Source organism: Camelus ferus, chromosome 4 (genome assembly GCF_009834535.1).
Source record: "Camelus ferus isolate YT-003-E chromosome 4, BCGSAC_Cfer_1.0, whole genome shotgun sequence".
NCBI lineage: Eukaryota > Metazoa > Chordata > Mammalia > Artiodactyla > Camelidae > Camelus > Camelus ferus.
This window is the reverse complement of record NC_045699.1, coordinates 3,478,880-3,491,861: the sequence shown is the minus strand read 5'-3', so window position 1 is coordinate 3,491,861 and position 12,982 is coordinate 3,478,880. Positions and strand designations below refer to the sequence as shown.

Below are 12,982 nucleotides of genomic sequence, written 5' to 3'. Positions count from 1 at the left end.
AGACATCAGGATGACTGTGGTCATATGCCCTGCTACTCCTGAGGGCAGTTTGCCAATGAATCTCACCATTCCCAGGATCTATAATTTCTAAGCCTGGAACACCCACAGAGCTATCCTCTTTCACACATGTTCTGGGGTGTGGGGGGGTGTCATCTATCAGACAGAGCCTACGTGCCTTCAGACTTGAAGGAATTTCTCAAAATTTCTTGTCTTCTAGCAGTATTAATTATTTTGAAGTGCAGTGTTATATTTTTAAGAACAAATACAGTTTTTGATATTTTTAGGAATTTGGGTAGCCCACGTGGTTATTAGTCCATCATCTTGATCTGATCTATCCAGGTCATGCCAACATTTTGGAAAAACAGAAATGAAATTCTTCTGTCAAATAATGTAGACCCTTGAGGTAAGTAAGACTATAAAAAAAAAGATATTATAATTACCTAGTCTAAGATAGGCATTTTATATATGCTATTCGTTCTATCTGCACAAAAAAATTTGAAAGATAGGTATTACCATCCCAGCTGTTCAGAGAATAAACTTGAGTCAGAAACAGTAGGAACTCACCCAAGGTCCCCATAAGCAGCACTGTGGGCCTAGGACCTTGAGCTGTCTCGGACCTGCTCATCTGCAGATGAAGAAACAGGCTGAAGTAGACAATTCATTCGCCAGAGTTAACTATAATCGGAAGCCTCATAGCTCCCTTGCATATTTTCTTGTTAATTGCTTCAAGGTTGGAAGTTATGTAATTTCAATGACATTAATATGTAACAGCTTTATGTTTTGTTAACAATACTGTGTGTGAGATTGGTGTGGCTGGCAGAGAGAAGACCAGAGAGTTAAATAACGTTAACCAGATTTAAGGCATCCCAGGAACGCGTAACTTGGCAATGAGTTGTTGAGCCATCTCTGCAGTCTGATAAAGTTCAAGTGATATGCAGGCTAGTATGAATGCTAAGATTTTTTTTTTAATGCAATAAGTCTGTGAAAATCACACATTTCTTAATCAAGCCCCACTTCAGTGCTTCCAACTCCGCCCTCTCAGACTCCAAACTAATGCTTTTTCCCCCTGCTGCTGCTTTCCACTTTTTCTGTGATTTAGAACAAATATTTCCCTTGGTAACCATTTTCCCTGGTTACTCGCTTGGCTGATTTTCTGCACAAAGAACTGAAAGGCATGTATCCCCAAGGGACGCAGTTATTTTAGATTTTACTAAGAAGTCAGTATTTTTCAACATTCCTTTCTTTGTTTTAAAGAAAGCTCTGGTTTTGTTTCATTTTCATCTGGAGACTTAAATGACACCAAGCAAAGCCTACTTAGTTTAGATTTCCAGGTAAAATGTTTTAAATTTTAAGTTTCTACTAAAGCATGTGGAATGGTTTTAATATTTGAGTGTTTTATGTTGCAAATATGTTTAACACTTGAGGAAATTAGCTCTTACTGGTTTTGAAAGTTTAAAGCGTGTATTGTGCTGTTTACTTGTTTTTTTCAGAATGACTAATTCCGAAGTATTTAAAACTTTATGAAATTAGGATTAAATATATTTTTATATGTTTAAATAGAATTATATGCTCAATAGAAGTGTAAGTTGGTTTGAAAATTTCATTCTTTCCGATTTTTAAGTCCTAAAGGAGCATAAAGGATTAATTAAAACTGTTTTTCATTTTAAGCCTGTTAAGTGAAGTTAAAAGGGGTAACAGGCATCTCGTAGCTTTGTGCAGAAGTTTAAAATTCTAAATTTAATACTTTTAAAGCTTATTTAAGACAGCTGATGAACAACTTCAAAAGGAGAAAAACAAAAAGTTAACTAAGATTTACAGATTATATTTAATGTTGGGCTAAACACAATAAATGCTAAAAAGAAAGAAAAGTTTACTTGATCACAATAGCTCACTGTGTCATAAAAGTTTACCTCTAGAAACATACTCAATTGCAAAGTTTTTTTTATTGAGGTAAATATTAAATACAATGTAAAATTCTATAATTCACTGAAAATAATGAAGGCCTAGACATCAATTATAAAATTAGTATTGAGGTCGTTTCATGAAAATTATTTAAACATTTCAATAAGACTATTTAGATTCTGATTTTGTTAAAATTGAGATAGCTCTGTAAATTTACCTCTGTACCTATCTATTCAGATTTCTGAATAAGTAAAAGTGAGCCAATTTGAGAGGAGAAAAAAAGAAAAAAGACAAAGAGAGATGGTTTCCAGGGTGGAGACACTGGGAGAAGGGTGAGCTCAGGCAGTGCTTTGCGAAGTAAGAGGCTCAGGGACAAGAGGATGCTGGAGACCCTCATGAAAGTTTCTCTCCAGAGCCCTCAAATCCGGGGCCTCTCTCACCCACCACAGGATGGAGGTTCACACATACGGCTGTCAAAGCAAGAGAATCTCCACGAACACGCGAAGCACAGAATTTACGCTCTGCTCTCCATCAGAGTTTGCTTCCCCTGCTACTCCGCAGTTTCTACTTCTATCCTGTCCCACAACCCAGCTTTTCATATTGCTTTCCCCTGCTGCTGTTGCTATTTCTTCCCAACATATTAGCTTGCTCTCTGAATTAACTTTTACAATTTCAGTTGCCAATTAGCTAGGAGATTGGCTCCCCCTTACCTTTTGCATGTTAGTTTTTCTAAAACGAATGTACATTACAGAAAGTTGTTCTGATATAGTTTCATTTCAATGACCTACAGTTAAGGTTTTGAAATGACTGCAGTAATTAATGTACATATACACTGAACAAAAGATTCTAGGCTGAAGTTAGCAGACGTGAAAATACCAGATGCTGCTATTTGATGAGCGAAGGTGAAGTACTGACAAGTCAGAATATGATCCAAGTGCAACCTGACTAGAGGCAGATAATTCTGGCAGATGAAATCATAAGAAGAAGTACTGAGGTTCCAGAGGGCAAACTAAGCAGACATCACAATCTCTTTCCTTCTCACCAAATACCTAGAAATAATAGAAGATATATTACAAACAAATACACAGGTGGCTATGTAGCTGCAGTAGGAAATAAGCAAGGAAGCTCCTGGTGAGATAGAAAGTGTGAGGAACCCTTAAATACAGAGAGAAGATGGGAATGAATTTAAAGAGGGAAAACAGCCTTGAACAGGTATGGGAGAGAACTGCGTAAAAAGAGCTTGTGTGGAAAAAAAAAAAGTCATTAGATTAATAGATTCCAAGAAGGATACATTAAAGAAAAAAACCTATACATTATGGTAAAACTTCTGAATACTAAAAATGAGTCCAAAATCTGAAAAAAACTTCTTCAGAGAGAGGAAAAATATTTATTACAAAGAGATGAGAAATCAGATTCAAGTTAAACTTTTCATTAGTAACAGTAGATATAAGAAACAAATGTAACAATACTTGTAAAGTATTGAAGGAAAACTATTTTAACATCATAATTCTAGTTCTAAATAAATAGAATGATATTTTCTGTCATATAAGAATTCAAAATTTTTACAACCCAAATCATTTTCTTATAGAAAAAGGGATATATTTCAGGGAAATAAAACTGATCTGTGGGAATTCCTGCTCCTCATAATAGCAGACTAGGCAATTCAGACCTTTGAGCCTGCTGAGAATAATTAGAAAAAATAGGAAAAATAAGAGGGCCATTATTGGGCATAAGACTGAAATTCAGAGTCTGGAACAGCTTTTCTTCTGGGGGCATCTGTGGATTCAGAAGAGGTGACTGAGAAGCTTAGTGTAGCTTTAAAATGGCCTCACAAAGTAAGACAGAAACAAAATCAAGGAACAGGGCCAAGCAAGCAGCAAGGGTGACAGGGAAACGTGATGCGGATGGTGTCACCAGGCTTTGGTTTGGGACCTAAAGCACTAATTATTAATTAGATGTAGTGAAACTCATCTTCAAATCATTCAGTCTATGATTGATAGTGCCCTTAACCTCATGACTGAATGTAAACCCTTTTAGGATAAATAAGATATCACTCTAGGCTTCAAAGTATTTTCATAATTTTTCATATACAATATATGGCAATCAAATGTCATCAGGCAAATGAAAAAACAGAACAAAATGGCTAAAAATCTAAAGAAGTAAGAGACACAGAAACAGACATATAGAGGGTCCAGAAATGGAGTCTTCAGAGTCAGACTTTAAATAAATGTTATTACTATGTTCAAAAAATAAAAGACAAGATTGAAAATTTCAGTAGAGAATCAGAAACAATAAGAATTGAAAACTTGAAAAACTAAAAACAAAACAAAACAAAAAACAACAACAAAAAAAACAAACAAGGAAGTCAATGGATGGATTTAACAGCAGATAAATCACAGGTGAATAGGTAATTTGTGAACTGGAAGATAAGCTAGAAGAATAAGAAGGATCTGTCACAGGGTGACAAAAAGATGGAAAACACAAAACAGGGAAAGAGACATTAAAGACATAATGATAAGGCTCTTACACATGTCCCTGTAGTTCTAAAAAGAAAGAGGAGAGGTAAGTAGGAAAGTATTATTTGAAGAGGTAAGGACTAAGGAGTTCCCAAATTTGATGAATATCAGGCTATAGATTCAAGAAGCACTATGAGTCCCAAACAGGATAAAAATAAGAAAATCTTATCTATGTATAATAGCATAAAACAGCTGAAAACCAAGTCAAAGAGAGTATCTTAAAAGCAGCCAAAAAGTTACTTTTAAAGGAGGAATAATTAGGTTGACAGATGAGCACTCAATACAAAATATGGAGACAAGAAGAATTGGAGTGAAATCTTCACAATGCTGAAAGAAAACACTTGTCAACCTAGAATTCCGTATTTAGCAAATACATCCTTTCAGAATGAACACAAAATATAAACATTTTCAGATAAACAAAGAATTGGTCCTTAGGAGTCCTGCACTAAAGGAATTACTAAAAGGTATTCTTCAATGAGAAAACAATCCTTACAGCAGATTGGAGATGCAGGAAAAAATAAGAAGCAAGTAAGATAATGTTTAGGTAGATTTAAATCAGTGGTTCACGAATGGGGGCAGGATGATTCCCTCTACCCCCCCCCCCCCCCAGGATACATCTGGTAATGTCTTGAAGACATTTTTGGTTGTCAAAACTGAGAAAGGTGCAACTGGTATCTACTGGGTGGAAGCAGGGGTGCTACTAAATATACAAAAGCCAGCCCCAGCCTCCCCACACCCCATGAGAAAAGAATCATCTGACCCAAATGTTAACAATGCTAAGGTTGAGACAGCCTGATCTAAATGAACTTCAGCGTAACATAATAAGCTTTTCAGGGTTTAACATATATAAATAATTAAGATATATGACTAAAGTAATATATGTGCCAGAATGAGGTATGAAAACTTGTCCTGGCCCTTGTATTGTCCAGGAAGAGGTAAAGGTACTAATTTATATTAGACTTTATAAGTCAAAGATGTATGTGGTTATCTCTACAAAGAACAGAATAGCAAAAACTGTATAACTACTAATGGGATAATAGAAACCATGCAATCAATTAAAATGAAAGTAAGCAAAAATGGAAAAAAAGAACACAAAATAGGCAGGACAAGTAGAAAGCAAATAGTCAGAAAACAGATTTAAACCTAAACATAGCAAGTGTTACATTAACTACAAACAGACTAAATATTCCAATTAAAAGATAAAAATTGTCATATCGCACTACAATGATAGGCTAATATGAAGTATATTGAAAATATGAAAGGTTGAAAGTAAAATAATGCAAAAAATATATCTTGCAGACATTAACAAAAAGAAAGCAGCTACATTATGAGACAAAGTTGATCTTAAGATAAAATACACTACTAGAGATACAGAAAGGATCTGGGAGGAGGCTATAGCTCAAGTGATAGAGCACATGCTTAGCATGCATGAGGTCCTGGGTTCAATTTCCAGTATCCCCTCTAAATAAATAAATCTATCTAATCCCCCCCCCCAAAATAACAGAAAGTACCTAATGCTAAAAGGACCAGAAAAATATATAACTATACGTGCATATATACCTATACTATAGCCTCAAAATATATTAATAAACACAACCAAAATGACTTACAAATATTAAATTATACCCATAAGTAAGCCCAAGGAACAACACAGTTCAACAACAGAGAATCTATTATTACATTGTTGTAAATGAAAAATTAAGAACACAAAAATATTTCTAGAAGATATATGCACAAGAATGTTTATAGTAGAGAAAAAAATGGAACAAATTAAATATCCATCACCAAATTCCTTGTTAAATAACTTACGGAAAGAAAACAGAACAGACAAGATGGATGAATGTACATTGACATAGATGTCCATATGACCACAATTTACTACTGAATGGAAAGAAAACAGGTTATAATTTCATTTGTTTAAATACTTATGTTCATACATGTTTAGAAGGCATCATGAAAGACACACTTAAGCTAGGGGTTGGGAAATCATGCCCCACAAGTCAAATCCTGCTTTTCAAAGTGCCATCAGAACACAGTCACGCCAATCCATTTGTTTCCTGCCGATGGCTATTCTTGGCTGTAGTAACAAAGTTGAGTAATTTCAACAGAGATTATTGGCCCACAAAGCTAAAAATATTTACTCTTTGAACTCTGAAGAAAAAGTGTGCTTATCCTTGGACTAAACTACGAATCATGGTTAAGGCAACTTGTCTTTTATGCCTATGTATCATTTTGAGATTTTAAAAAAATGTACTATTTAAATAAATTCAAACACATCTTGAAAAGCATTGATAAAAAAGATTAAAAACTCAGGAGAGAGAAAACTGTTTGAAAATGGCTTTTATCTTTAATTCTCTTATGGGCCATGATGTAAGCAACAAATTGTAGCTCAGTCTAAGGAAGACTTTTCTGACACAGCTGTCTGAACAGGGAAGATGAAGAATTTCCCATTACTGGAAAAGTAGATGATTTCAAAGATTCATTCAAAATCTGAGTTCTGTACAGTGAAGCACCATTATAAATGACGTAGATTGCTACGAAACAAACGCATCACCTGAGCACAGCAGAAACACAGATTGAAAGTAGGATCATAAATCATGGAACATGCAATTCTGACTACATGAGCATTTCAAGCATACCATAGAGATGTGGCTATGGTTACAGACCATCACAATAAAGTGAATACCACAATAAAGGGAGTCACACAACTTTCTGGGTTTCCTGGTACATAAAAAAGTTACATTTACACTATACTGTAGTCCATTAAGTGTGCAATAGCATTGTCTAAAAAAACAACAATGTATCTACCTTAGTTAAAAAATACTTTATCGCAAAAAAAATGCTAACCATCATCCAAGCCTTCTGCGAATAACAACCTTTTTGCAACAGTAACATCTAAGATCATTGATCACAGTTCACCATAACAAATATAGTAATAATGAAAAAGTTTGAAATACTGGGAGAATTACCAAAACATGACACACAGGCACAAAGTGAGCAAATGTTGGAAAAATGACGCTGACAGACTTGCTTGATGCACAGTTGCCACAAACCTTCCATTTGTAAAAACTGCAGTATCTGTGAAGCATAATAAAGTGAGGTGCAATAAAATGAGGTCTGTCTGTGCTATCTTCACAGTTCTGTCTCTTCCAGAACGTCATATAGTCACAGTCACACAGTATTAGCCTTTTCAGAGTGGTTTCTTCCACTTAGTATATATAATATGCATTTAAGATTCTTCCCTGTCTTTTTATGGCTTAAGAGCTTATTTCTTTCTAGCACTGAAAAATAACCCACTGTCTGAATAGAACACAGTTTATTTATCCATTCACCTACTTAAGGATGTCTCGGTGGTTCCCAAGCTTTGGCAGTTATGAATATACCTGTTGTAAACATCCATGCGCAGGTTTTTGTGTAGACACAAGTTTTCAACTCACTTGGGTAAATATCAAGGAGTAGGACTGCTGGATTGCAGAGTTTACTTTTGTAAGTAAACTGCTAAACTGTCTTATGAAGTGGCTGTACCATTTTGTGGTCCCACCAGCAATGAGTGAGAGCTCTTGTTGTTCCACATTCTGACCTTTTTGATTTTGGCCATTCTAATAGGTGCACAGTGGTATCTTGTTCTTTTAGCCTGTCATCTACTATTTTAAAAGTCCATATTTGGGACAGGAAAGTAGAAATTCTGGATGATAACTGTGGATTTGTCTATTTCTTCTTGCAGCTTATCAGTTTTTTTCTTCATATATTTTGAACTTGTACCACTAAGTGTGTAAAGGCTTTTAGGACTGTTGGATAGATTCTTTCATCATTACAGAATGACTTTATTCTTTTTTTCTTATTCTTTTTATTGATCTTATGTTAATATAGCCGTCCACTTATCTTTTGATCAGTGTCACCAAGGTATATATTTTTCTATCCTTTTAATTTTAACCCATTTGTATCTTTATGTTGAGCATGAGTTTCTTACAGGCAGCATAGAGTTGGGTCTTAATTTTTAAAAATTCATTCTGACAGTCTCAGCAGTTAATTGTGGCAATTAATTAATTTACATTTACTATGATTTACAAATAATGTTTTGGATTATTTTTTATTATTCCACTTGATCTCCTTTATTGGCTTATTAGTAAAAACTTTTTTTGGTGTTGTTTAGTGATTACCCTAGGCTTGTATTATGCATCTTTAATATTAGTTTACCTTTAATTGATATTCCACTTTGCTTATAGTATAAGAACATTACAATAATATATTTACATTTCATCCTCTCTCCTTTCTGCTTCTGTCATACATTTTACTTCTACTTAAGGTGTAAACCCCAAAATACAGTATTATTGTATTCATTTACACAACTGTTATGCAGATGACTGTATTAACAGTCAATTACCTTTTAAAGAGATTTAAAAAATCAGAAAATAATGTTTATCTACATATATGTCATTTCCTGTGGTCTTCATTCCTTTGTGTTGACCCACAATTCTGATATAATTTTCCTCTGCTTTAGCACTCTTACAGTGCAGTTCTGCTGGTGATTAATTCCTCCAGCTTTTCTATGTCTGAATATGTATTTTGCCAGTGTTTCTGAAAGATGTTTTCACTGGGTATAGAATTCTAAGTTGATGGTTTTTTTCTTTCAGTACCTTAAAAACGTTGTTCCACTGTCTTCTGCCTTGTACTGTTTCAAATGAGAAGTCTTTTATTCTGCCCTTAATTTTGTGTCTTCTTCTCTGGTCACTTTTAAGATGGTCTCATGCCTAGTTTTAAAGCAATTTGATCATGATGAATATTTGGCATAATTTTCTTTGTATTTCTTATGTCTGGGGTTGACTGATCTTGGATGTGTGGGTTTATAGTTTTCATCATATTTGGAGAATGATCAGTCTTTACTTCTTCAAATATTTTTGTGCCTTCCTAATCCTCTCTGTGGACTGAAACTAGACATATATTCATCGCTTGAAGTTGTCGCACAGCTTGATGATGCTCTGCTCATGTTTTATACTAGTTTTTTTGGTCCGTTTGTGGCTGTGTGTGTATGTTTCATTTTGGATAATTTCTACGACTGTGTTTGTAAGTTCACTAATTTTCCCTTGCAACGTCTAATGTGCTATTCATCCCTCACAGTGTAGTTTTTCTCTGTCACGTTGTATTTCACATTTTTAAAAGTTAAATCTGGATTTTTAAAAATTTCTTTCCTCTACCACCCCGAACATACAGAATATAGTTTTAATAACTTTTAATGGCCTATTTATGTTGGCTGTGCCATATCTGGGTCCATTTCAATAGACTGATTTTTCTCGTTGTTACGGGTCAACTCTTCCTGTTTCTTTGTGTGCCTGGTAAGTTTCTGCTGGGTTCCCCAGCAATTGTTGGGTGCTCTGGGACATGGTTAACTTGCTGCACAAAGTTAGTACTTTCAGGAGGGGCTGCTGTTCAGTTTTGTTAAATGGGATCAGGTTAGCCATTAGCCTGGAGCGAACTGTTCTCTCTGACAGGACAATGCCCTTCTGAGCCCTCCGCCTGCTGCCCTTTGCAGTACAGCTTCTCCACTCCAACTGGTGGACACACAGGGTCTGCCCAGCCCTTTCCAGTCCCAGGAATTTTTCTTTTTGCCCTTCATGGTAGATCATGCTCCACTGTTGAGTAGTTTACTCACATAAATGTGCTGATCAGTACTCAGTTGAAGACGTGATAACCTCTAGGGTTCTCAGGGTGGCTCTCACTTCCCTGGGCTCTGCCCTGCAAACTCTTGGCAGGCCCCCAGGTTTTCAGGGAGACTGTGGGTGCTCTCTCTGGGTCCCAATCCTAGGCTTCTGCTTGGGAAGGAATCCCCCTCCAGGTAGTAAGCAGGAGCTCACCCTCACCCCCTCTCAGAGATTTCTGTCCTGGGCTACTCCATGTTTAATGTTTGATAAACATTGTTTCACATATTTTGTGCCCTAATTTTAAGTTGTTTCAGATGGGAAGATATATCTGGTCTCTGCCACTCCATCTTGGCTAGAAGAAGTCAGATTTGATAAGTACTGTCACAAAACTGGTGTAAATGGCTGGCAGGCTTTCTAGGAAGTGACCGTGAACTGACTTCCAGATTCTCCCGCAGTTGCTGCTTGATGGAGCCAGCTGTCTAGCAGCAGGCACACCAGCAATGCAGGCATGGTGACCCCCATGAAACAGTGCTTGTATTCTTGACCTTCAGGTGATGTACCGTATGGCAGAATGTCAACAACATTCTGAGTGACATTTGTACCTAGGCAAAGGAACGAGGGCGGCACCCCTGTGTTTAGTACAACCACTGCAGGTTTCTACTGAGAGAGGATTACAGCGTTTGGCTGGACTTAACACTGATCACACCCATCTTGTACATATTTGGGTGGTAAGCACTGTGGCTTGGGGAAGGCCCACTTTACCCCCAGTACAAAGTCTTCCCTTCAGATGCCTCTAAGATTCCCACAGCTTGTCTGCTGGTTTTGAAGCAGACCTGTAAGACAGTAGCATCTGGATGTCAACAGATCACTTCATTTCATACGGAAAACTAGAATCCAACGCTTAAGGGGTCTCTCGGCGATCTCCTACGATTCCAACAAGATTGCTGGGTCAACAGAGTCTGTGGTCACTTCTTGGCCCTTTGAGCCTTCAAAGTTCCTCCTTTGTAGTTTGGAGTCTTAACCTCTGTATATATTTTCACTCTGAGCCTTCACTATCCCTGCCTAAGGTGACATATTCTGAAATATAACATGGTTTTGTTCTGGTTGACAGAGATGACCAAGGCAGGCCTATGAGGAGTGGTATACATTCCATCACTGAGCGAGGCCGCCACTATTACCTTATGATCATGAGTCCTTGGGGTCCCTGTGGTTTCAGATTCTCCTGCACACACTCTGCTGTGTGGAGGAGGAACTACATCTCAGACAGTACTGACAGTGATGGAACCTGAGTGACAAACAGGAAGGCAAGAGCTGCCAGGCAGGGGAAGGGCAGGGACACAGGCCTAAGTTCAAAGGGAGAGTGGACACTGCACAAGACTTCCCTTGCAGGACTAGCCACAGGCCAGCATATGCATGGCCAGGTAAAGCCTTCAACCAGCTCCTATGATCACCTTGTGGAGGGGTTCTCTTTACCTGCGTCTGCTACCTGACTTTACAGGGCTTGGACCAGGCTACCCGACTACAGAGCTACGATCGCGCTTACGTCATCATCGCCAAGAGCGACGCTCGCCAGCTGCTCCATGTGTGGGGCCCTGTGCTGCTCTTGAGACCAGCTGGTTAAAAGCGCCTCTTTGTCCCTCTGCCTTCTTTGTAACTGCTGCTAGTTTCCTGCTGCTTTTATACGGCACGGCCATGCTCCCTCCTCCCCTACCCCAGACAGAGGAAGCTATAGCACTAGAGAATAAAAGAACAAAATAGAAGAGCTGGGAAAATGAGTTGTGGATGACGTTAGTCACAGAACGGCTTGGCAGAAAGGTGGAGACGCATCTTCTGAGTAACCTCTGAAAACCTACAACACGGTGGTCCGGAGAGGGGTCGGCAAACTCCAGCCCGGGGGCCAAGTCTGACCCACCGCCTGTTTTGGTAAACGGAGTTCCATCAGAACACAGCCACACCTGTTGGTGTACAAATCGTCTGCCTTGATGTCACGAGGGAAGACTGGGGCAGCTATAACAAAGAACACGTGGCTTGTAAAGCCTAAGATCGTTTACTGTCTGGTTCTTCAGAGAAAAAGTTTGATCACGCCTGGTCTAGAGATAAAGATAAGACACTAAAAGTCCTTGGATTCTGATAGAGAAATTCTAAATGTTGACTTGGCAGTGATACTATGTCATAGAGCTCATATATCGTATCTATTATTTCTCAAAGATGTGCTGCTGAGGGATACAGGCAATTATAAGCCGATTTTCATAGGAAGAAATTTAGTCACTAACTCCTAAATTCTGTTTCATTCTCATTCTAGGAGTCAAATGGTGAAAAAGCAAGCATGAAGTTTTCAGGGTTGTATTGTTTTCTGCTACTTCTCGTTTTTCAAATCGACTTTGGACAAAATGAAGAAACTTCTAGGAAGCAAAGAAGGAAGATGTATTATAGAAGATCGAGGAAAAGTACCTTGCCCACACACAGAGTCAGCAGGCAGCTTGGAATTCAGCAAATGAGGATCGTTACACCAGCCGCAACACTTCCCGTGGTTAACTTGGATTATAGCACAGAGGAAAAGTTTGAATCCTTTTTAAGTGTTCCTGGAGTAGAATCAAGCTATAATGTGTTACCAGGTAAGAAAACAGTAAGGGAGAAGAAGAAAGAAAACCTCCATGAAGAAAATTTTCAAAAAAAAAAAAAATACTATCTTTTGATTTAATCTAAGATAAATTCTGAAATAATTAAGAAAAACATTTACAGAATATACTAATAATACAAAATTATTGGAAAACAAAAAATATTAGTTATCCTACAACTATATTTATAAAACTATAGTTACTATTTTGGTTTATTATTTCTAGTGTGTTTACTATGCCATGTATTTCATTTCTTTTATGGGGGGGTAATTAGGTTTATTTATTTATTATTATTTTTTATTTAACA

General features: G+C 37.2%; 2 protein-coding genes across 4 annotated transcripts in view; one reads left to right on the top strand and one right to left on the bottom strand.

The window, feature by feature from the left end:
• The window catches only part of CENPP (centromere protein P), a 218,758-nt gene that overhangs the window by 42,895 nt on the left and 162,881 nt on the right, over positions 1-12,982 (bottom strand). The gene's annotated exons all lie outside the window — the stretch shown is intronic.
• The window catches only part of ECM2 (extracellular matrix protein 2), a 37,051-nt gene continuing 25,209 nt past the window's right edge, over positions 1,141-12,982 (top strand). For 2 of the 3 annotated variants that reach the window (XM_032477405.1, XM_006190003.3), the window contains exons 1-2: positions 1,141-1,331; positions 12,360-12,672. In XM_032477405.1, coding sequence (XP_032333296.1) covers positions 12,384-12,672 — 289 coding nt within the window. In that variant the 5' untranslated portion in view covers positions 1,141-1,331; positions 12,360-12,383. The remainder of the gene's footprint in view (positions 1,332-12,359; positions 12,673-12,982) is intronic. The other variant, XM_006190004.3, reaches the window with a different exon arrangement.